General features: G+C 45.4%; 1 protein-coding gene across 4 annotated transcripts in view; it reads left to right on the top strand.

Annotated features, from left to right (window-relative positions):
• NUAK1 (NUAK family kinase 1) overlaps positions 1-16,118 on the top strand; it is a 68,857-nt gene extending 52,739 nt beyond the window's left edge. For 3 of the 4 annotated variants that reach the window (XM_004269426.3, XM_033427568.2, XM_033427569.2), the window contains exons 5-7: positions 6,696-6,815; positions 8,598-8,730; positions 11,545-16,118. In XM_004269426.3, coding sequence (XP_004269474.1) covers positions 6,696-6,815; positions 8,598-8,730; positions 11,545-12,698 — 1,407 coding nt within the window. In that variant the 3' untranslated portion in view covers positions 12,699-16,118. The remainder of the gene's footprint in view (positions 1-6,695; positions 6,816-8,597; positions 8,731-11,544) is intronic. The other variant, XM_033427567.2, reaches the window with a different exon arrangement.
• Positions 16,119-25,371: the final 9,253 nt, after the last annotated feature.

Raw genomic sequence — 25,371 nt, 5'->3', positions numbered from 1 at the left:
GGAGGCTAGACAAGGAAAGTAACCTTTTTGGAGCCCCTGCTAGAAGCCAGAACCCTGTGGCAGACCTTCCACACACCTTATTTCATTTGGTTCTCAGAATGTCTCCACTGGGGTGGATCTGATTACCCCCATTTTACAGATGAGGAAGCTCCTGCAGCTAATAAGCAATGGGGTTGGCTTACAAACCTAAGGTTATTTGACTCCAAAGACCGGGCACCTGATAAATTCTCTACTACACCCACCCAGATTTGCCCTAAATCCAACAGAGCATCCTCACACTCACAAGGGGAGGCCACTTTTTTCATCCTTGCTTCAGCTGGCCTTACCTTGTATATAGGCAGCCTGCAGACAGCTGTCCCTGGGGGAGACTCTCCAAATGCTGATGGTGGCCATGGCCAGGTTGCCTGAGTCACCGTGGCCAGAGTAGCCATGCGGGGCTGCCAGGGTCGAATGAGCTGGGTGGTTGTGTGTTCGCGTCCCCTGAGAGGCTGCTTCTTGGAGGTACCTCAGTGAAGAGCTTCCCCAGATGGCTTGGGATCCGTTATTTCCCATCTCTCTCGAGAGGAGGTGTAACCTTAGATCTGACGATACAAGCTGACCCCACTCACTTTTGCTCACCATTTCACTCCGTACCTTCACTTCCTGACAGCCTGAGCGAGGCTGTCACGGGAAAGCCACAGCAATGAACTCCAGGGCCCGACAGAGCTATGGAGTGTGTCTTTCTGGAGAGTGACACAGAAAGCCCGTCTCCTCCTCAGCCACCCAAGAACACTAAATCCCCTTAATGTGGAGCTTTACAGCCAGTGCAGCTCTTCACCCACACCTCAGGCCAGCCGCTTTCCTGCCCTGGGCCTCAGCTTCCTCATCTGCAAAATGGAGATAACAGCGGAACCCTGCTCATTGGGTTGGTGTGAGGTTTTAATATACGTAGTGCTCACAGAACAATGACTGGCACGTAGCAATGCTGCTGTTATTATTATTACCTCATTTAATCTGATTTTGCTTTTCACAACACCGTGTGGTCGAGGCTATTGCAATTCCCTTTTCCAACAAAGGAAACTGAGACTCAGGTGAAAGTAGTGATCGCTTAACATTGACCGAAGGCCTACCATGTGTAAGGCGTGGGTTAAGGCACGTTCCATCTATCAATTCATTTGATTTCGTATCTGCCCTGTGAGGTAGGTTACATTATAATCATCACCCCCCGCCCCCATTTTACAGTTGAAGGAACACAGGTTCAGAGTGACTGACGTGCAGCAAATCCCCTGGGGACCGTGTGACAATGCAGATGCTGACTCAGTAGGTCTGGGGTGGGGCTCCCAGCTGGTGCTGATGTTGCTGGTCCAGCTGGTAGAAGGCGAGGCCAGGATCTGAACTCAAACCCAGCATCCCTTACTTCTCCTGTCGTATGGTGCAGCCTCTCATGCCGGACATGCTTATTTCGGAAATGAATGATAGTCATTTCTCTTGGGTCTGCGGTGGGCATTGGCTCTGCGCAAACAATTGTTAAGTAGACCAAACCACCATCATTATCCTAACGGCTGTAGTTTATAGAGTCAGCCAGTACCAGGGCTCTTCCAGGGGCTTTACGTGCATGTCTTCAATCCTCAGAACAGCTTTAGAGGTGGGTTCTATTATTATTCCCATTTTGCCGACGAGGAAATTGGTGGCAGTTCCCACCCATGATCTAGCAGTGCCAAGTCCAGGGTTAGCCCCAGGTGCTTCTGGCTCCACAACCTCTGATCTGTGCAGTGCAATTCCTGTCAGACACTGCAAATGACTGTCAGACCGTTGCTTTTATTATCATCCACATCAGCATCCTTTCCCAGTGGTTAGTCATCAGCAAACTGATCCTTCCTTTTTCACTGGGTGAGCTCGCGGGGATTAGTCACAGTGATCCGAGGTTAACCCCCTTTTAAAAAAATGGTGGTAAAATATATGTAACGTAAAGCTTACCATTTTTAGGTTTTCGGTCCAGTGGCATTAAGTACGTTCACATTGTTGTGCAACCATCACCACCATGAATCTGCAGAACTTTTGCATCTTCCCAACCAGACACTCTGTGCCCATTCACCACTAACTCCCCGTTCCCCCCTCCCCCAGCCCCTGGCAACCGCCCTTCTACCTTCTGTCTTGATGAACTTGACTCCACTAAGTACCTCACATAAATGGAATTCTGTAATATTTATCGGTTTGTGTCTGGTTTGTTTCACTTAGCATAATGTCTTCAAAGTTCATCCATGTTGTAGTGAGGTTAATTCTTTTGAAATGTGAATAATCACTTCCCACTTTGTATAACTCTGATTTTCATCCAGCAGGGCACACCTGTAGAAAGGTTTGAAAACAACAAAAACTCTAGAAATTAAGGACATGAGTGTTGATATCCTTTTCAGAGTCCAGGCTGAACTGAATAGCCCAGTGTGTGGATAGAGGGTGGTTCTGAACGGGGCAGGGCAACAGCCCATCACCAGCAAAGTGGTTACCTTTCTCCAAAGGTTACCAGCGTGTCGGCAAAATACAACTTTGAAAGCAAAGCTGGATGCCTCGTTGGTGGAGTCACCCTCGATACACAACTGATGTTCTGTTACAGAGAATCGTACAGAACCCAATGTTCACGTAGCTGTTCTGTCTGTGACCTTCAGCGGAGCTTCTTTTTTTTTTTTTTTTTTTTTTGCGGTACGCGGGCCTCTCACTGCTGCGGCCCCTCCCGTCGCGGAGCACAGGCTCCGGACGCGCACGCTCAGCGGCCATGGCTCACGGGCCCAGCCGCTCCGCGGCATGCGGGATCCTCCCAGACCGGGGCACGAACCCGTGTCCCCTGCATCGGCAGGCGGACTCTCAACCACTGCGCCACCAGGGAAGCCCAGCGGAGCTTCTTAAGTCCTGTAACCTTCAGTTGCTTCACTTACAGAGCGAGGGGCAGGATTAGTTCACCGCTTACGACTCTTCCAGGTTGGAACCATTTCTGGGATTCCTTTTTGTTTTATTATGTTTAAAATCATTATTTCCCAAATTTCCCAAATGTCTTTTCTTTTGTTCTCTTCATGGATTTTGCCTTTTCCTAGTATCTTCTGTGCTATTTCACTTTAATACTTTTATTTAGTGCAATTCAGTTAAGAAATCATGTGTATTTGAAAAAGAAACCTTACATAATTACCTCCAATGGAAAACCAGTATTGTTTTGAGTATCGTGAAGCTAATAAAGCTACCCAGGTGGATTTAAAGGTGGGACATGTATTTGAGCTCCAACTTTGTAAAATGCTTAAAATAGTAATTGGCACATACTTTACATCATTTAATTTTCACTGTGACACCGTGGGGCTGGATACTATTCCTACCTCCATTTTACAGATGGGAAATTGAGGCTTTGAGAAGTTTTATACAGTGGCCATTTCCCGTCTTATAGTTGATATAAGCTCCATACGGCGTGGAATCTTAGAGCTGCAGCCCAAGTTTAAGTGGCTCAAGGATGGAGAACTGTGTGTGTGTGTGTGTGTGTGTGTGTGTGTGTTAATATTTCTTTTCCACTGAAGTGCCAAGAACAGGGACTAATCTAGATTTCTATTAATCTTATGTCAGCAACAATGACAGTTTAACTGGGAGAGGCTGATAAACATTAGTCTGTGAGGATGGGAGTGGGCCGTAACATAAACACACTTCTCAGAAGGGCTACAAAGAAAGCAGGGATGCCCGGACTCGAGCACTCCTGGTGTGTGTGGGGGGTTTTGCACGTGGTGGTGGCGGGTGCCTCTCACGTGTGTGTGTGCGTGTGCGCCTGTGTTTGGAAGCTCATGCAGTGCCCCAGATGCCGCCGACGTTCACAGTGCTGTGTCCTGCCTTAGCCGACTTCTCGGGATGTTCCAGGGCTGCAGCTGGTCCCTTCCTGTCCTGATTGACAGGGCACACTTCATAAAGCTTGCAACCAACTTCCTGCAAGCCAGTCAGGGTCCTTGATAAGAAAGTGGAATTCAGGGCAATTAAGTGCAAGCTGAGCCCCGAGACTGCGTTTTCTGAGGGCGGTTGTGCGCCAGCTGCTTTCAGTGCCATTCCGTTCATTCAGGGGTGACTTTTACAAAGTAGCCTTCTTCTGGGCGCTGCCTTCAAAACAGAGCCTCAGCTGGGCTGTGTGTGAATCACTCATCCTATTTATAAGCTTCAAGTGGAAATCAGTTTGGGGAAGGGCAGAAGTCTGCAGAGGCTCAGCGTGGAAGGCTGGCTTAGATTGGGTGAGAGTTGCAGATTACCCAGGGGCAGCGCTGGGCAGTGGTTTGAACCTTTAGAGACACTCGGTTTACATTGTTGCTTGCTAGGTAGCTCTCCTGAGACGAATAACCTAATTTTCCTAAACCTCAGTTTTCTCATCTGTTAAGTGGGTCTTTAAAAAATTATGATAGAATATCCATAACATAAAATTTACCATTTTAACCACTTTTAAATGTACCATGTCAGTGGCATGAAATACATTCACATGGTTGTGTGAATGGGATTTTAGATAGGATTAGATTAGAGAGTGTAAGGTGCTTAGAACCATGCCTGATAATTGGAGGTTGTTCTGTAAGTGGTAACTAAGTTTACTATTATTATTTTGTATTATCTACTAATTGTCTTGTGCTTTTCAAAATATAATGCCTATTCTGGTGACAGGTGTTTCTTGGGTGAGGGCAGGTGCTAAGCAGTGGATGTTACAGAGATGAGGGGCAGATGTGGAACCTGCCACCTGCCTCGGGGGACTCAGCCTAGTAGGCAAGGTGAATTTATATACATATAATATATATATTTGTATATACATATGTACATACATATGTAAGTACATATGTAATATATATTATATGAATGTATGTGATATATGTGATGATATGTACATGTATAATATATACATTATACATATATATGTGATAATACGTATATACATGTAACATATATACATTATACGTATATATGAATAGGTGCACACACACACAGAAGAGCGCTGCCATAAAGGATAGTAAAACACTTCAAGAAGCCAAAGGAGAAGAGAGTGATTCCAAGGGGTGCATGACACAAGAGAAGCAAGGTTAGGGAAAACATTTGCCTGGAACTTGTAGACAAAGTTTCAAGGCACTTTTTCGTTCACCTGGATTAATTCTTTTTTTTTTTAATCATTCTCACAATAATCCTGTGATCCAGAAGAGGATAGGGATCATGGGTTTCCATTTTCTGGTGGTAAACTGAGGCTCAGAGTAGCTAAGGGACCTGCTCCATGTCACACAGATGGCTAGTGGCAGAGTTTGGGCTGCAATGTGATGACTCAGAACCCGGTGCTGTGGGTCCATTTCATCTAGGGTCCCAAGGTGGGCAGAATACAGTTCTGATTGGTGCATAGGTCTATAAAAGGTGGTGATGTCCAGTGCACAGGTAGGTACGTACACCACTGTGGAGGAAGGCAGTGAGACTTTAGGTAGGCCACAGACGGACGGGTCTCAGATTAATAGTTACACACTGTAGTATTCATCAGAAACATCGAGCATGTGATTCTGTGGGTATTTCTCAGGACAAGTCTACACTGACATGAAAATAGAGTCCTTGCAAGGAGTGATTTTAAGTAACAGAGCATGCAGTGGGTGCCAGGGACTGCAGTCGGGAATCACTGGCCCAGTTATGCCAACTGGTCCTTTCATGAAAGCTCAGGGCTGCAGAGAAAAGGGTGACCCAGCTGCTTGTAAATTTTGGAAATTAATCCTTTGTCAGTTGCTTCATTTGCAAATATTTTTTCCCATTCTGAGGGTTGTCTTTTGGTCTTGTTTATGGTTTCCTTTGCTGTGCAAAAGCTATGGAGAACAGTATGGAGATTCCTTAAAAAACTACAAATAGAACTACCATATGACCCAGCAATCCCACTACTGGGCATATACCCAGAGAAAACCATAATTCAAAAAGAGTCATGTACCAAAATGTTCATTGCAGCTCTATTTACAATAGCCCGGAGATGGAAACAACCTAAGTGCCCATCATCGGGTGAATGGATAAAGAAGATGTGGCACATATATACAATGGAATATTACTCAGCCATAAAAAGAAACGAAATTGAGCTATTTGTAATGAGGTGGATAGACCTAGAGTCTGTCATACAGAGTGAAGTAAGTCAGAAAGAGAAAGACAAATACCGTATGCTAACACATATATATGGAATTTAAGAAAAAAAAAATGTCATGAAGAACCTAGGGGTGAGACAGGAATAAAGACACAGACCTACTAGAGAATGGACTTGAGGATATGGGGAGGGGGAAGGGTGAGCTGTGACAAAGCGAGAGAGAGGCATGGACATATATACGCTACCAAACATAAGGTAGATAGCTAGTGGGAAGCAGCCGCATAGCACAGGGAGATCAGCTCGGTGCTTTGTGACCGCCTGGAGGGGTGGGATAGGGAGGGTGGGAGGGAGACGCAAGAGGGAAGAGATATGGGAACATATGTATATGATTCACTTTGTTATAAAGCAGAAACTAACACACCATTGTAAAGCAATTATACCCCAATAAAGATGTTTAAAAAAAATAAAAAATAATAAAGTAAAAAAAAAAAAAGAAAAGGGTGACCCAGCTGGCAGAGCCACGCAGGGGCGCCTCCGCTGCTTTGGTCCTTGTGGTGTGAGCTGAGCCGATGCAGACGCTGACTGTAACGCTAACAGGCTCCCTGGGTCTTGCTCCTCTTTGTAGATTGCCGACTTTGGGCTTTCCAACCTGTACCAGAAGGACAAGTTCTTGCAAACGTTCTGTGGGAGCCCACTCTATGCCTCTCCCGAAATTGTCAACGGGAGGCCTTACCGAGGGCCAGAGGTGAGCAGCTTGCCTGGTGTGTACGGTGGGGGGCTGGAGAGGAGAAAAGAACTGAAGCTAGGAATACTTAAAAAAACCAAACAAACATAAAAGCAAGCAAACAAAAAACCGTTTCCTTATATGATTATAAAAGCCATAATATACACACCTGGGAGAAAAATCCAGAACAGCCTAAAAGGGAAAATAAAGTTGCCTGCGATCTCCCCACAAGAGATAACCACGTAATATTTATGTGACTTCTTAGGCTTTTTTTTCCAGTGTAGATCTTGTATTTCAAACAATTGAGGTCACTGTTATAGGTGTACATCTCTCCTTTTATTGCTAACTTAAAATTGTGACTTTTCTGAATTTGTTACTACTGAAAACATGGTTTTTAACGATGACATGATGTTTTATTGTATGAATATACTGTAATTTATTTAATCACTTCCCTAGTGTTAGATTGTTTTCAGTTGTTCCCTATTGTAATAAGACAAGCAAAACAGAAAGCAAACAGCCTCACTCTGCAGCGAACCTTTTTGCGTGTATCTTTGACAGCATGTATTTCTGATCAAGGAAATACATTTTAATTGCATCTTCTGATTCATGAGAAATACATTTTCTCTGTGTGCCTAAAGCTTTCAGGGCCACTGTAAGACACAGGTATGTGAAAATATCATTTTGAAAATGGGTGAGTTGTGACTGAGTATTCACTTTTAAAGAGATAGTTCTATTTATAGAGAGATTCATCCACTCAGGATACCTTAAGTAGCAGCCATTCAGTGGGTTGAAATGTTTCCTTCCAAGGATTTATCTGTTTGAGAGTGTTTGGGGCAGGGCTAGAGGGTAAAGAGATGGATGCCAAGAGCCTCCATCACTTGCAGTAAGGAGAAAGTCTTTCCAAAACAAGAATGTAAGGGAGGAGCCTAAGGTCCAATTTACAACATTGCAGAAACCTGACACTGTAAATTTATCACAGATAATGAATGCTGCTTTGATCCTCCATGATCCGTTTCTGAGGTTACATGCTGGCAGCCTGTGATCTGGCCAGCAAGAGTGCTTTATTTGGCCATCTTTCTAAAAAAAAAAATTGAACATTTAATAAATGGGAGATTTCGCATAAAACTCTGTTTTCTGACTTCTCTTGAAAAAACAAAGGATCTAGCAGTGCTGGGCCTATATTACTATGTGACAGCATCTAGCCAGAGGAGGCTGCCTGTGTAAGATGGGTGAATGCCCTCTACAGTTTGTCTTCAAACCAACACTCCACGTGGTACCCCATCATCTCTCTTTCTTTGTTTATGTTTGTTGTCTGCCTGGCTCTTGTAAGCATTTGCGTTTGCAACCCCTGATCCATTTGAAGAAGGTGCAGGATTCCTGGGTTAGGAGTCAAGAACCCCATATTCCAGTCTTACCTCCATCACTGGGATGGGGAGGGGCCTCTGGAGAAACCATTTAACTTCCTTTGGCCTCAGTATTCTCATCTGCCAAATAGGGCTGAAAATAATCCGGGGCCCTACCTGTTTCACAAAATTATAGTGAGGATCAAAGAATATCGTCTATTCAAGAAAGTTCTTCTATGGGTTGGAACCGTTGGTCTCAGTTTGCAACGAAAAAGTCAGGCTCTGAAACAGGCCCCAGGTGCACTGCGTATCAGGTGTCAGGCTGTGGTGGGAACCTGTCTGCCAGGTGCTAAATTCCATTCCTGGGGTCACTGAGGGTGGCTGCTCATGGTCTGTGATGCTAATGGTTTGGAAGGGAATCTACTTCCCAGCTCCTATATGTCTTGTCTCTCTGCTCCAGGTGGACAGCTGGGCCCTGGGCGTGTTGCTTTACACTCTCGTGTATGGAACGATGCCCTTCGATGGTTTCGATCACAAAAACCTCATTCGGCAGATCAGCAGCGGAGAGTACCGGGAGCCCACGCAGCCCTCAGGTGTGTGCCCACGGAGGGTCGGCGGCTAAGCCGGGCGAGGCCAGCTCACGCTTTCTGCTTTTGTGTCCATGTCTGTAAGAAGACTCCCGCTTTTCCTCTTTCTTTTCCCCAGATCTTTGCCTTCCGGCAGAGCTGGCTTATTAGGCCGCTTTCCCCAAACCTTCCCGCTGTGATATTTCCAGAACAGTTGTTCTACTCTGCTGGCCAGGAGTCCTGTTTGCTTGCTGTGTGAACTTGGGCAAGGCCCTTACCCTGTTTAGATTCTGTTTCTCCACTGTAAATCCACATTTTGGAAAAGGTATTACGTGAAGTCCCTTCCAGTCCACGTAGACATGAGACCCCCTCAGTAGACTCTAAGGGTGGCAGCTGCTCTTCTGCACACCTTGCCCTGGCCGGGGGGTGTGGCGCATGGGTGCTGTTTCATGACCTGTTGCCACAGAGCAAGTCTATCCCATCCCGCTCCCACACCCAAACAAACTCAGCAGTTTAACCAACATCTATTAGCCGTTATCTCTTGATTCCCTGGATTGGTTAGAGCTTTTCTGGCCTGCCTTGGGTTTCTCCTACAGTTGCAATCAGATGGTAGCTGGAGTTGGGGCCGATTGTGGGGACACCTCGGGGCCCCTCTGTGTGGGCTCTCTCCCCATGAGCTGCCTCCCCAGGCCTCTCTCTCTAGGAAGGAGCGTGGACTTCTTACATAGCAGCTCAGGGCTCGAAGATGGAGGAAGAAGCAGCTGCCAGGCCTTCTTAACGTCTGCTTGGAAGCCAGATGATGTCACTTCTGCCACGTTCTATTGGTCAAAGCGACCAAGGCCATAAGCTCCATCTCTTGATGGGAGAGCATTGTTTGAGTGCAGAAGGGGTGTGTACAGGTGGCCATATTTGGAATGTGGTTAACAGACACTTCGTATATTGCAGTCCGCGCATCCTACATGTGTACACACACACACACGGTTGATTCTCATTATTTGCTGCAGTTGTGTCCTATAACATTGCTATGAACGCTGAGTTTGTGAATACTGAAGCACTACTCATAGGGAAATACAGGGCTCGACTCCTGGGAGCCTCTGGTCACAACGTTTTTGTCAACTGATCAATCCATATCCTTGTTTTATGTATATTTCTGTTTAAAGACGCCTCATTTAAAATATATTGTTGATTTATGAACATCGAACTTACGGCCAACAGCACTTTAACTCATGCCTGAATGAGGCTTATCTGGCTCATATGTTTTCTCCGTAAGGTACATCACTGCCTTCTTGGCCTTAGAATCCCCAGATAGCACTTCAGCACCACGCTTGGGGGCCATTTTAAACAGTGAAATCACCAATAAAAAGTGCAAATATGTGAAAAGCATGAACTAAACGGACTGTGAAAAGGACACTTGCTTACGGCATGAGAGCAGAAACAAGAAGGCAGTGCCTTGTCACCTGGTTCTGCTTCAGCTGGGAACACACATGCGCATTGTGTGTGGGGGGGTAATTCACATTTTTTGCCAGTTCGTGGAAAGCACCTTGAGTATTGATTTGGGGGTTCCAAATACATTTTAATGAGTAGGCGAATTTACAAATACAGAATCTGTGAATAATGAGCACTGAGTATTTTATATGTATAAACAGGTATAGATATGCAGATATCTATATCTGTACATTTTTTCAATAAGCTAACCCGAGTATTTTTGTTTGTTTGTTTGTTTTTAGAAAATTCAGGGTGAAATCTATGGCAGCCTTTTTGCCTGACCAGCTAACTTGTGTCAACACAGTTTCTGGTACACTACAGGGGTTCAGAAAATATTTATTGACTGAATGAATGAACATCCTGTTACTTTTCAGGGCTGCAGCTCACCCCTGGCTCCATCGCCAGGTCCCGGCCAGCTACTCATTAGCTACATAAGTAGCTGAGGGGAGGTGGCGCCTTCCCAGGATATAATTCAACCCCCATTTGGGGAGCACGGTTTGATCTTAAAAGGCGATTTATAAGCTGTGAGAGTCTGTTGGTTCCTGTGGCCTCCTCAACATCCCTTTGGGGCTTTCCCCTCTTTGGCAGCAGAAATTGACAAATGGAGTTTTTCAGACAGGCCATAAACGGATAGCAGATAGAGATCAGCTCCCTGATCTGACAGCTTGGTAGGCTATGGCTTATGTCAGAGAGGGACAGGAGGTGAGCACTTGGGTGTGGGATTCAGAGCCCGGCCAAGGCCCGAGTCAGGCCAGCCTTGGGGACGGCCCCCTCTCAAGGCCCAGGCGTGCCAGGTGTGAACACCTCTCCATCCTTCTCTGTCTCTCCCTCTCTGATGAGAAGCCTTTTCCTTGCCGTCTCAGCCCTAAATTTCCTTTTTGTGCTGACACATTTTCCTGGTGACCTGAGTGCTGTGTGTTTATATAAACCTAACTTTGGAGGACTAAAAGCCATGGTAATCTATACCTGTTTTCCCATTTAGTAAAATGATATCCACCAAAGGAATGGTGGGGCCCTGCTTGGGGTCAGGTCTGGATTCTTTCCTGGTTACCTGGCCTTCCCCATTTTATACAGATCTGAGTTGACGGAAAGTCAGCAGTCTGACATTCCGTCAGTAGCGTGGAGAAACATGCCGGGCTCTGATAGCCCACTGGCCTGTGGCTCTGAGTCCTGATGACGCTTTCTGATGGACAGTCTGGAAGGCTACGGCTTCCTGCTCCATGGCGTGGCTGCACCAGGGCTCCATTTGGCATTTTCCTCAAATGAGTGTGTCTCCTTTGCGCCCCCAGAGCGTCAGCTTTGGAAAGCCCAAAACTCCCGTAAAATGTACCGTTCCTTCTGCTTCTTGTCCCACAGATGCCCGAGGCCTCATTCGGTGGATGTTGATGGTGAACCCCGACCGCCGGGCCACCATCGAGGACATTGCCAACCACTGGTGGGTGAACTGGGGCTACAAGAGCAGCGTCTGCGACTGCGATGCCCTTCGCAGCGCCGAGTCCCCACTCTTGGCCCGCATTATCGACTGGCACCACCGTTCCACAGGGCTACAGGCTGAGGCCGAAGCCAAAATTAAGGGCTTGGCCAAACCCGGGGCCCCCGAGGTCATGCTGGAGCGGCAGCGGTCGCTGAAGAAGTCCAAGAAGGAGAACGACTTTGCTCAGTCCGGCCAGGACTCGGTGCCTGAGAGCCCATCCAAGGTGAGCTCCAAGCGGCCCAAAGGGATCCTGAAGAAGCGGAGCAACAGCGAGCATCGCTCTCACAGCACCGGCTTCATCGAAGGCGTCGTCAGCCCCGCCTTACCCCCCGCTTTCAAGCTGGAGCAGGACTTGTGCCGGACTGCCGTGCCCCTGCCAAGCGCCCCCGAGGCGGAGGTGCCCGCTAAACTCAGCCCCAAACAGTCGGCCACGATGCCCAAGAAAGGCATCTTGAAAAAGACCCAGCAGAGAGAATCGGGTTACTACTCGTCCCCGGAACGCAGCGAGTCTTCGGAGCTGCTGGACAGTAACGATGGGCTGGGTGGCGGCATCCCCTCCCCGAGCCCCCCGGATCCGGCCAGGGTGACGTCCCACAGCCTCTCCTGCCACAGGAAGGGCATCTTGAAACACAGCAGCAAGTACTCAGAGGGCACCATGGACCCGGCCCTGGCCAGCCCCGAAATGCCCACACTGGAATCCTTGCTGGAGCCCGGCATCCCTGCCGAGGGCCTCTCCCGGAGCTACAGCCGGCCTTCCAGCGTCATCAGCGACGACAGCGTCCTGTCCAGCGACTCCTTCGACTTGCTCGACTTGCAGGAGAATCGCCCTGCCCGCCAGCGCATCCGCAGCTGCGTCTCTGCCGAAAACTTCCTCCAGATCCAGGACTTTGAGGGGCTCCAGAACCGGCCCCGGCCCCAGTACCTGAAGCGGTACTGGAACCGGCTGGGAGACAGCAGCTTCTCCCTCCTCACGGACATGGACGATGTGACTCAGGTCTACAAGAAAGCGCTGGAGATCTGTAACAAACTCAACTAGCTCCCCAGGGTGCAGGGGTGGGTCGGGGTGGGTACAAGGGAGGAGTGGGAGTGGTGACTGGGCTGTGGACAGAGCTGGTTACCTCTTTGCTGGCCATGACAACAGACTGAAAAAGGATCGGTGCTGTCTTGCTTTGGCCAAATTTGCAGCCTTGAGCCAGTGCGTATGAGGGAGAAGTGGGCTCTTGGCCAGTCCTGCCAACTGCCAGTCAGAAGTGGGATCCTCATTGGCATTTGCTTTACGGCACCTCCTAGAGTCCAGGGGAGGTGGTGTTGGCCAGCACTTAGGGGGTGGGGAGGGAGCATATGGGAGAGGAAACGTTTCCCTAGAAGCCGTCCACGTGCTTCTGGAGGAGGGCAAGACAGACTGGGGCCATCTGCTCTGAGTGAACTCAGAGCTCGCTCCTTCTCTCCTTGCCTTAGCAGGCTTGGTCTGCCTGCAGGGGGTGGGCACGTAGATTTCATCTGAGCTTGAATCGGTAATCGATGGATAGGGGCTGCTGGGTGTGCTGGTTTGAGTAGCCCAGACAGTGGGAAGGAGTGCTGTGATTGAATAGTAATGGCTGCCATGGGGATGGGAAGGGGTGCAGTAGCACTCTTGCCGTATAGTTGCCATCCTTGACCTGGCTAAGCCCTGGGAGTGCTAGTGTAGATCCCATGGGATCTATGTTATCTCTTTCATGCCACTGGTATGGCATTTGTTAATTTGCTACTCTGCCTCGAATGGAAGACAGGGCCTTGGTCAGAGAGAGAGTGCTCTGAACACTGCTAAGGACTTAGAGCCAGCCCATGGTGATTTTTTGGCTTTCTGTTGTCTGCCTCTTCTTTCCTGGTGTCTTCCTGGCTCTTCAGCACAACCTCCAAGGGTAGACAGGGAAAAAGAGGTGGTGTCAGAGGTCAAAACTATGGTGTATAACAGAGCTTGGAACCCTCTGTGATCTTTTGCAGATGAGTGGAAGTTGATCCACACCAGCAAGGGGACAACTTGTCAATTTCTTTAACATCTCAATATTAACTGGAATGCTGCCTTGTGGGTTCTGACCTGTGTGAATGTTTTGAATTGGATGTGATATCGTCCATAGTCCCCAAAGGAGTAACTCGCTCAACCATTAACCTTGTTTACTCGTAGCAAACGGTTTCCCCATCCACTAAGGGTAGAATCCTCAGAGGTAGGCGAGTTTCCTTCTAGGGAGTTAGTGTGTAGGTGGGGTATTTGGATGAGGAAAGGTAAGTCAGGCGGAAGGTGTTTCCCCGTACGAATCTAGGTATTCTGTGTCCTACCTGCCTAGAACTCCTAGGCTTTAGGGGGAGCGTTCCAGCCACTCAGATGAATAAGGTGCTTCAAGAGCAGAGTGGGTTGGGAGGAAGCAGAGCGGAGAGGGAACACTTCCCTGGAAGTCCTCCAGATGGTTCTGGAGGAGGCAGAAAAGAGGTGTGACAGGACTCTTAGCTTGAAAAGTAACATAGCTAACATAGTGTAACTTCTAGACACCCGGATTACAGGTGATCAGATGTCACGCCCACAGTGGGGCATCTTCAGATACCGAGTTTGGAATTAATGGTCTTATTTGGGAGTTTGGGACAACTTCAGGTTCTGCTGGCCCCAGCTAATTGAAACTTTTGTTTCAGGATGGCTGACTTCTGAAAGCCAGCTAGACATTTAAGGAGAACTAGTCTTGGGGGTATTTTGGGGAAAACCAACAGATAATAGTTCATGGGGAGAAGAGAAGGCATTCACCTTCAGGTACTAAGAACATTGATTAGAATGAAACTGCCCTTTTCCCTAAGGAGATGGCTCCATTTCTCCCCTTGTCACCAGCTCTGGGGCTTTGGCTTGTGCGTCCCTTCGGGTTGAGCTGAGTAGTGTAATATGGGAAGCTTTCCAGTTTCCCTTCATTCAATTCCACCTCCTTCCTGAACTCCAAGATAGGTTCAAAGGGAAAAAAATTCCGTAGCTAGCAAACTGTGTATGGGGCGTGTGGGTGCGCGGAGGGCATTCTGCAATCTCTAAAGCTCCCTCCTTGTCTCATTTTACGCAACCTTTTCTGGACAGCCTGCACTGCCACACTGCTGGTCCCTCATGCATGGCAGCCAGCCTGGTTGGTAGCTGTCAGTATGACTTAGGTATAACACCTACCTACTGGTTGGTGTATTTTCCTCTTGCCCAAGTGATTGTGTCTGTTTGGTATTTTCCATCCTTACAATCTTCAAGTAAAAATGACACTATTAAGGAACGTCATTCTACCCCCACCCCCAAAACACATGTATGTTCTCTTTTGTCAGTAGAACCAGACAGTGGATTGTGGTAAAGACAGTCCTCCACTCAGAGGAAGAGACCCTGAGTTTAATCCTGGTGTGCTGGTGGCCTTAGGCACCTGCAGTATCTCCGGGGCTGAGTTTTCCCTTCAGTGAGGGCTGGAGGGGTAGATTAGCTGGTCTCTCAGGCCTTGCCTAGTTCTGACATTCTGCTAACATCCTCTGATTCTGGATGTGATGCTGACTCTGTCCTTTTAAGGAAAAACTTGGAATAGAGGGACAGGCCCTCAAAGCAGCTCCCTTGCTTCCTGATTAAGTCCTATCATCCCTTCCAGCCAATCCCAGCCAAGGAAATTATGCTTGATTCATTTCCATGGAATTACAAGTGAGAGACACTTTGATGACCTGGTGGACCAAGCAGGAGATTCAAGGTCAGCTCTCCTGGTCCTTTCCTTGCCTCTGTGGGCCTTTCAGTGTCTTAGTTTACACATCTGCCAAAGGAGTAGACTTATACTTCTTGTTACAGGTAAATTTCAAGGCATGATCAGTTTTCAGGAAGTGCTTCAAGACCCCAGGCAAAATGAAAATGCCAAGTACTCTCTGAATTTCCATCCCTGTTACAAGGTGCTGCTTCTGCAGATGACAAGGTGCATCTTTCAGGGTGAGACTCTGGTGAGTGTTGGCCACGCCTGCGGTCTTGAGTACAAATGTGAATGACTGACTGCTTATTGCCAAACTGGAAATGTTCTGTAGGGATTTACTGGCATGGTATCATTCCTAGAAGAAAAAAAAAAAGAGAGAGAGAAACTTGACTGCACATTTTTTTTAATCCGTGTTGTGACTTTTATTTAATTTCTATTTTTTTTTGGTAATAAAAAGTTGACTTTTTTATTTGAATTTGTCTTTTTTTATTTATTGGTCTGAAAGGCATTTCAAAGGTATTATAATAATATATTGGTGTAATTTAAACGGTGCAACATGCTTTATGTCTCCAGTCAAAATTGGTTTTCATTCATTTGATTGGTTTGAGCCCAGGACAGCCTACAGGGGAAAAAAAAAAGCTGGATAACCACCCAAAGTGTTTGTATTTTCATTGGAAACTGATTTGTTTTTTGTTTTTGTTTCTGTTTTTATTTTTAAATTAAATAAATTGCCATGAACTGAACTGAACTGGGACGTTGCTTCTTTATTTGGTTGTTTTTCTCTTAGTTAAGAGAATGACAGAATGGGTATAAGTAACAGAAACCCACCTGTTCGCTTAAGCACAAAGGGGGAATTTCTTCGAAGTTCCCAGAAGAGGAAATGTAGCTGGCCGTGCAGTTGCAACCAGAAACTGGAAAAGTAGGACCCAGTCCCTCTTTTCTGCTCCTCCTTGCATGCCGGTTTCATTCTTCTCCTTCTGTAGCCTCACTTTCTCCTCCCTGGTTTTATGACCCACCTTGGCTTACCCCATAGCTTCCAAATTTACATGTTCTCAGTTCTGGTTTCCAAAAAGTTGACCCTTTTCCCACAGTCTGGACTAGAGATGGCATCAAAGGTTAACCCTTAGCCACACTTGCTCCCCACATGTCAGTTTCCTCTGCCTGCCCCCTGCCTCGGCCTCCCTCTATCCCAAGGGCAGACAAAGCGATCATATGGTTGCTCTGAGTCCAAATCATTGGGCCATATTTCCTAATGGGGAAGGCCACTGCTCTGCCTATAATAAAATGCCGTCCTTAGTCCCATTTGCCATTGTTTTTTGTGCTAACAGACCCTCAGGAAGCTCTTGGAAAGAGGGATGAATAACAGGGTAAGATCGAGGAGTTCCTGGATCCCAGTCATGATATCAAATGACATCCAATCCTACCCCTAGTCTCTAATATTAGAGAGTCATGCTGTGCACTGAATATCAGTGCTAGGGATCCAAGCAAGAGAAGTCTGACTTTCCAACGAAAGTGCAACTTTCCAGTTTGGACATGATCATTGCTATTGAGTCAAATTTCTTCACCTCTTTGGGCCTCAGTTTTCTCATCTGACTCGTGGGTATATTAATTGCTACCTTTGCCACACTCTAACAGGGCTTTGAAGAAGGAAGGAGAGAATTTCTGTGAAGTTAGCCTGAGAGTAAAACTCATTATGAATGGGAAACTGTAGTCCTTTCTGTACAGGGCAGTATTCACTGACTTTTAAAATAGGACGTTTGAGACAATCTGCCTGGTCTGGAGACTCTTAATTCTTGCTTTGGTCTCTACTGCTGTTAGCAAATGGGCCTGTCAGTCGTGCAGGATAAGAGACTAAGGGGAAGTTCACCTATAAGTGAACCCCTTTGGCTAAATGCTGGAGAGGGTGTGGAGAAAAGGGAACCCTAGTACACTGTTGGTGGGAATGTAAATTGGTACAGCCACTATGGAGAACAGTATGGAGGTTCCTTAAAAAATTAAAAATAGAGATACCATATGATCTAGCAATCCCACTTCTGGGCATATATCTGGAAAAGGTGAAAACTCTAATTTGAAAAGATACATGCACCCCAATGTTCATAGCAACACTATTTACAATAGCTAAGACATGGAAGCAACCTAAGTGTCCATCAACAGATGAATGGATAAAGAAGATGTGACATATGTGTGTGTGTGTGTGTGTGTGTGTGTGTGTGTGTATATATATATATATATATACACACACACACACACACACACAATGGAATACTACTCAGCCATAAAAAGAATGAAATATTGCCATTTACAGCAACATGGATGGACCTAGAGATGATCATATTGAGTGAAGTAACTCAGAGAAATATTACATGATATCACTTTATGTGGAATCTAAAAAAATAATACAAACAGAAACAGACTCACAGACATAGAAAACAGACTTATGGCTCCCAGAGGGGAAAAGAGAGGGAGGGAGGGATAAATTAGGAGTATGGGATTAATAATACAAGCTACTATACATAAAGTACATAAACAAAGGATTTACTGTATAGCACAGGGAACTATGTTCAATATCTTATAATAACCTAGAATGGAAAAGAATCTGGAAAAATAAACTGAATCATTTTGCTGTATATCTGACACACAATACTGTTAATCAACTATACGTCAACAAAAAAGTAAATAAATAAAAAAATAAAAGTGAACCCCTTTAGAAAGGCATAATTTGGCAGTCAGATAGGAGGAATAGCATATGCCTGTTCTAGAGGCTGGACCAAATGTGACATGTAAGGGGTAGAGAGGAAATAGGGGTGACTGGATTGGCACAGCTGACATGTTGTCAACTGATAGGTCAGTGAGGTTAATGGGAAGTGGTCACTTTGAGGAAAATCAAGAGAATTAATATTTATTGAGCTTCTACATGGTGCTCACTTCATCCTGTTCAGTGGCAAGTGGTAGAAACCCAACTTAGACCATGTTAAGTAATAAGACGAATTTACTGCTTCTTGCAACTGAGAAGTCCAAGATGTATGTCTCAGGCACAGCTGGATCCAGGAGTTCAAGTGATGCCCTTGGCCTCTTTTTCACTCACTGTCGCTGGATGTGGGCTTCATTCTTAGGCAGGCTCTCTCTGCATGGCAGCAAGAGATCTCCCGGTAGTAACAGGGTTATGAGGTCTTCTTACTGTGTGATCCTAGAGTCAGAGAGAGATTCTTACTATCCTAGCATTTATGTGCCAAGAAAGGACTGTGATTGGCTTCTTTTGGGTCATTTGTCTCCCTCTGGCCCAGTCACAGAGTCCAGGTGGAGAGATGCTCCAATTGGCTAGCCTCGATCCTGTGCCTACCCTTGTGGTATACTTGAATGACAACTCCCTCAGAATCACAGAGTTGGGGAGGGCACCTGTCCCAAAAGAAGGGATGCAAGCTTGACAAAAAGTAACCCATGTTAGTTACAACTTTTAGACATTAATTTCCTCACCTATAAAGTAGCATTAAATGATTCCTAACTTTCAGAGTTATTGTGAAGATTAAGTAAATCACTTAATACAGGACTTGACACACACAAGATTTTTAATTTATATACAAAAGATCAGGAAAGACAATAATATACTATAGAAAGGAGAGATATTTGTTAGGAAGATTTTTAGCTGTAAAAATCAGGTGTAACATCAGCAAATTCAGCTGAAACTGGTTTAAACACTACAGGGGCTTTATTAGCTCATATATTTGGAATTCTAGAGATAATGGTGGATTTCATGGTTACGTAGGTCTAGGGGGAGAAATGGATAATAAACGAGTAAACAAAATCCCTGAAAATTACAGATTGTGTAAGTGCTATAAAGGAAATGGATAGGGTGCAGAGTCAAGAATTAAGGGAGGGGATACCTCTTGTATAAAGGGTAGTCAGGGAAGGCAAACCTGAAGAGGGACCCTTGGGGAGAGGTCTGAAGATGAAGAATTAGCTATATGAAGAGTGAGCGTTCCAGGCAGAGGGAACAGTACATGCAAATGCCTTGATGTCTTCAAAACAGAGCTTTACAGGGTTAATATCTGGTCCATCTGTATATGACAACCATGGTCCAGGAAGTCTGGTGTTTTGCTAAACATCTGTGGCCACATTCTAACATGAACTGGCTGTGATCATTTATGATTTTGTGTATCCTTAATTACAAGTGGCTGCTTCCTTTGACAGGTGGTCCCCAGATGAGACACATGCAATTTTAAAAGGAGGATATGTTTTCACTGCAGAAATTCACTGCTAATTTACTGAAATTTATGGAGAGGATGTTTTTAATCCACAGAATCCTGTGAAGTTTGGGGTATGGAAATGGAGCAGCAGTGATGCTCTGTAAAGACCAGAAAGTGGGGTCTAAGGTTTTCATGTCATAAAACCTGCCCCATGCTATCACAACTTTCTGGTTCCAGTCGGGAATTGTATAGAAAATTAGCAATCAATTTTGTTTGAAAATTATGACAATTATTTTCTTATTGATGAAAATTTACACTGCCCATCTCTACCTGACTGGGAATATCCACTGTATCTTCACCAGTAGTTTCCTCCATCCACTCCCTGAGCTAGTTTTCATTTCTGAATTAGTCTGGATGGGCTATGTTATGTGAAAGTAACAAACCCTGAAATGTCAGGGGCACAATATGGTAAACGACTATTTCTTACTCTCACCCAGTGCAGTACAGCTTGGGCAGCTCTTCCTGTCATGCTGTCTCCATGCAGGCACTTTCGTCCTGCGGTTCTTTCATCCTGTGGTCCTGCCTTCTTGAGGTCCTTCATTTCCAGCTGTGCCAATGGGGGTGAGAGAAAGCACAAGTCAGGGCCTTTTAAGGAGCAGGGCTGTACGTGGCATCCATCATTTATGCTCAAATCCCACTGGCCAGAACTCAGTCACCTGACCCCAACCTAACTTCCTGCATAGTCTTCAAGTCTATAGTACTTAGAAAGTGAGAAGTAAAATGGAATCAGATGGGCACATAACAATGCCTGTCACAGCTTCTGTCAGTTCACCGTGGGTTGGCAGGTGGTGGTCCCAGCATAAACAGAAAGCATTATTGTTAATAGTTACCAAGTGCTGACTGAGCTGCAGGCGGTGTGCCTACCCTTTAATACATCGCCTCTTTTAATGTTCCTCATGTTCCCTTACCTCCAAGATGGGGAAACAGTGTTGGAAACATGCAGTAACTTGCCCAGGTCATCCAACGGTTAAATGTGGAGCTGGATTCAAATACAGGGTGGGCTGACCGGATTCTGAGCCCAGGATTTTAATTGCTCTGTTGTGCGCCCGAGATGATCCTTCTTCAAGTCAGGCTCCTTGATCATATGCCCCATCCTGTCACCATCCCTGTTCATGGAAGTGGCATTTTCCTGCAGAAGCTAAGCAGATAGCATGAGGAATGAAGACACTGGCCCAAGTCTGTGCATTCTCCAAACAAACATGGACAGGAGAGCAACCGTCCCCCCGCACCCCATTGGTATCAGCTTCTAGAAGACCCAATCTCAGCAGATGGAGTTAACAGAGTTGATTCAGATTTCTGAATTACTCTAGAGTGAAATGGGTTGGAAGAGTGAGTCTTTCCCCATCCTGAGAACCTGCTGTGTCTTAGAACTCAGTAGATGGGACAGTAGGTCTTCAGTGGCTGGGTCCCTTCTGTCCAAAACTGTGTATTCACATGTACCCCCCAAGAGAGCTCTACAATTCTTTCCTGTGCTGGTGTGCCTCAGGGGACCCTGCTTCTAGAGAGCTGAGAGCACAAAGCAACTTCTTGGAGCTACATGAAAACACAGGATGTCAGGCTTGGCTGCATGGACCTGCCTGGGGTCAGGCACTGCAACAGCAACTTTTATCACACTAAACACAGAGCATCACCATGTCTTCAAGGCCTAGAGCAGGGCCATTATACAGGCATGGCCCCAGATTGGGCTTCCAGAGGAACACCTTGCTGTTAGGTGAAACTGAGTGTGGGGAACAGTTCATTTCAGAGGTAGCTGGAGAAAAAGAGCTCCCCAAAATAGCTATCTTGAGAAAGTTCTGCAAATTGGAACTTGTGAATCACTGAAGCTGAAAAACATCTGATTCAGCAGTGCCTAGGGTCTTGCAGAAGCTTCAGCCATCAGACTTTGGAGTCTGCACAAAAGGATGTGTGCAAAGCAGAAAGCCCGATACAGACCTCTGAACCAGGCCTGCTGGTTAGCTCCAAAGAGGACGTGGTTGTGGGTTTAACCCCTGTGAAGTACAGATGGTCCGTGGTAGTGGGTGCTGCCTAGGCTGACTTCTCATAAACACCATTTTAGGCATAATGATGATGAACTAAGAGGCATGGAAAAATGCCTCCCCTTTGAGAGAAACAACTCATAATCACATGGTAAGGTCTTTCGGGGATCCAGAATAGTGGTGGGTGGGAGGAGGCAGGCAATTAACATTCAAATAAATAATATGACAGATGATGATAAGTCAATGGAAGAAATAAAGCAGGACAAGGAAATGGGGGTGGGATGAGGGGCAGTAGTTTTGGTAGAGAGGTCAACAGGGAAAACTTTATTGACTAGGTGACACTTACGCAGTAAGCCCTACAGCTCCGTATTGAAAAAGTCTTCAGCCAGAGGAAAGCAGCAAGTGCAAAGGCCTCGGGTAAGGAGTACACTTGAGGGGCTCAAGAAACAACAAAGGCCCGGGTGTCTAGAGCAGAGGAAGCAGTAGGAAGAATGGCTAGAGATGATGTAAAGAGGTAGCTGGGGCATCTTAAGCCACAGAACCCCACTATGGAACATATGGAGAGATTTTTTTTCTTGCAGTTTGCAAGGTATGGTCTGAGGACTGCTAGAAATCCCCCAGACCTTCTGCAACTACATAGCTGCGTGAAGACAGATTTTCTTCTTATTTTTGTAAATTGATGGCTCTAGGGTTTACTGCATCCATCTTTAATCACAGTCTACCTTCCAATATTATGCCACTTGATACGTAACATTAAAACTTTCATTTCCCCCATTGTTCTTTATGCTACTGTTTTCACATGTTTTACTTTTACGTGTTTTAAACCCCACAATACATTATTACTGTTTTTGTTTTTAATTATCTTAAAAATTAAAAATCAGGCCATATCTTTTATGTTTACCATAATTTCATGTTTGCTGTGTTTTCACTCCTCTGCGTTCCAAGTTTCTCTCTGTTATCATTTTCCTTCTTTATGAAAAACTTTCATTAACATTTCTTCTAGTGATGATTAGCTGGTGACAACTTCTCTCAGCTTTTGTTTGTCTGAAAAAAAATCTTTACTTCAACTTCAGTTTGGAAAGATATTCTCTGGTTATAACATTTTAGGTGACAGTTTTTATCTTTTGTTCTTTAATCATTCTACTGTCCTCTGGTTTTCATAGTTTCTGATGAGAAGTCTGTGAAAATTTTCCTCTTTGTTCTCCATGTATGGTATGTCTTTTTTTCTGTGCAACATTTCATATTTTCTAGTTATCACTTTTTATTTAGCGATTTGATTGTGATTTCTCTTCGTACGGTTTTCTTTGTGTTTATCCTTCTTTGGGTTCATAGACCTACTTACATCTATACGTTCATTGTTTTTGTCAAATTTTGGATTTTAAAATTGCCATTATGTATTCAAATACTCTTCGTATTTATTCTTCTCTTTCTGGAACTCTAGTTACATAGGTTATACTGCTTGATATTGTTCACATTTTCTTTTTTTTGACAATGAGGCTCTGTTGGCATTTTTTCTAGTCTTTTTTTCTTTCTCTGCTTTGTTTTGGATTTGTTTGGAGGAGGTATGTCTTCAAGTTCACTGATGTTTTCTTTAGTAGCATTTAATCTGCTTTTAATTCCATCCAGTGAAATTTTCATCTCTAAAGGTTCTCTTGGGTACATATATGAATTCAGCAATATCTCTGTATTCTGGCTGGTGGGAGTTTGAATATTTCCAGCCCTGGGTGATCTCAGAAGTCCTTTGGCCTGCTGCTCCTCGGCAAGTTCTTTATTATGTTATTTTTCTTTGCTCAGCCTCATAGACTTTCTCCCTACACATTAGCAGATTAGTATTTAAAAACTCAAGGTATCCGTCTGCAGATTTCTGGAGCTCTTTCTTTGCATAGAGCCCTCCTCTCCAGTACTCTGTGCCCCAAATCTAGCTGACTTGGTCTCCCTGATAGCTGTCACTTTCTCTGTTTGGGTTCCCCCTCCTTGTGATTCTCACCAGAAACTGCCTCCAGGTTAAATCGTTACCTCATTGTTTCCTTTCCTTTGGAGATCATAGTCCTATGTTGCTCGTTGTCTAATGTCTGAAAACAACTGTTTAATATTTTTGTTCTGTCTTGCAGGGTTTTTTTTAAAAAACAGTGGGGCAAAGGAGTATCCCACAGGAGTTTCTCCTTCATGGATAGAAGTAAAAGTTGAAGTTTAGTCATTTGCCCAATCACAGAAATAATTCATGGCTGAACTGGGTCTTAGCCTCAGATATGACAGACTTCAAAGCCTGTGCCATTCACTGTTATGAAAATCGTGTTCTTCCTCACCACCCCCATCCTCTTTTTAAAAACACATTCCAGAAAGAAGGCAGGTAAAAATCCAATCAGTGAAAGGCAAGTCAGTTATTCTGCTTACTGGTAAGTCCAGTAAAAAGGATTAATCAGGGAGTTTGCCATTGTAGTTGGCTACTGCTCAGAGGTGCCCTGCCAAAGTGAGCTTGCACTGAGTTTTTCCTTGTGAGTGAAGAATCTATTGGGGCAGCTCTTCACTTATCTGTTCATTCGTTCATTCATTCTATCATTTATTCATCCATTCAAGATTATGGAACAGCTATCACGTTCCAGGCACTAGGCTCTTCTTCACATTGGGGAGCAAGAAGTCACTCCCAACGGGTTCTCTTTTGCTTTCTTCTTCCTCTCCTTGTTCACTCTCCCAAACCTTTAACATGATCATGTGGGAAAGGCCCAGATGGTGACATTTTCAGGATGTCTCCCAGGACCCTGGTGAAACTTCTAGGGGTTAGGAGAGAAGTTAGGGTCTCCTTCCCTATTAAACGTCAACACCCCTGGGAGGAATCACACATCAAGCCACTAAGCCTGAGCCAGCCATGAATGTTTTAGGAGAAACGTATTAAGTGCTGAGAATAAGAATGAAGAACAACATAGGCCTCTTGGGAAACGGGACAGGATGAGAAAGCAAGGGAATTCTCACAGGAAATGTGGCAAGGATATACTCTGAAATGTTACCTTAAGCCGAGCCACTTAAGTATGCGTCTCCTGCCTTCCTCGGTCTGGGTGTCATAATAATAACAAAGTCAGTAATGTTTTGTAGGTTATAGTTTCCCCCTATACACAGTTTTTCCTTGAGGCTGCCTCTCAATAGTCCCTGGAGGTAAACATTAATACTGCTGAGGAAATGGAAGCTAGGGAAGGGCAGTCATGGGCTCAAAAGTCATCCAGCTGGTAAGTGCATGGCCTGAATCTGAGCTCAGGCCATCTAACGCCAGGGCCTCTGATCCTAAAATCTGCTCTGTCATCTAAGCATGCAAAGTTGCTTGCTATGACCGAATGATCTGTCTTCGTTACTCGTGCGATCAGTTGAACATTTTGTCTGTGCAGCCCCTCCACGGAGCACCAAGTTCTGTGCCGAAGGTCATCTGGGCGCTTGCATGCCATCCAGATGTTTGTTGCCAATCTTGGGAATAATTTCTTCCCCTTTGTGACTGGTTGATTGGAATGGAAGTGAGAAGCAAGTCTGGCCAACGACTGCCCGGGAGACCAAGAAATGACAAACAAAACCATACAAAGATGTTCTCATCTTAAAGCTCTGCACTCCATTTGGGCAACTATATTGGAAAGAGAGGACTTTTGAGGAAAGGCAGGAATTAAAGGATAGTCTATCACCAGGTTTGCTGCTGCTGGAAAACAAAATGCAATGTATTGGGTTGGCCAAAAAGTCTGTTTGGGTTTTTCTGTAACATCTTACAGAAAAACCCAAACGGACTTTTGGGCCAACCC

The sequence above is a fragment of the Orcinus orca genome, chromosome 11, assembly GCF_937001465.1.
Source record: "Orcinus orca chromosome 11, mOrcOrc1.1, whole genome shotgun sequence".
NCBI classification, from domain to species: domain Eukaryota; kingdom Metazoa; phylum Chordata; class Mammalia; order Artiodactyla; family Delphinidae; genus Orcinus; species Orcinus orca.
The sequence above is the reverse complement of the archived record's forward strand: the minus strand, read 5'-3'. Positions and strand labels throughout refer to the sequence as shown.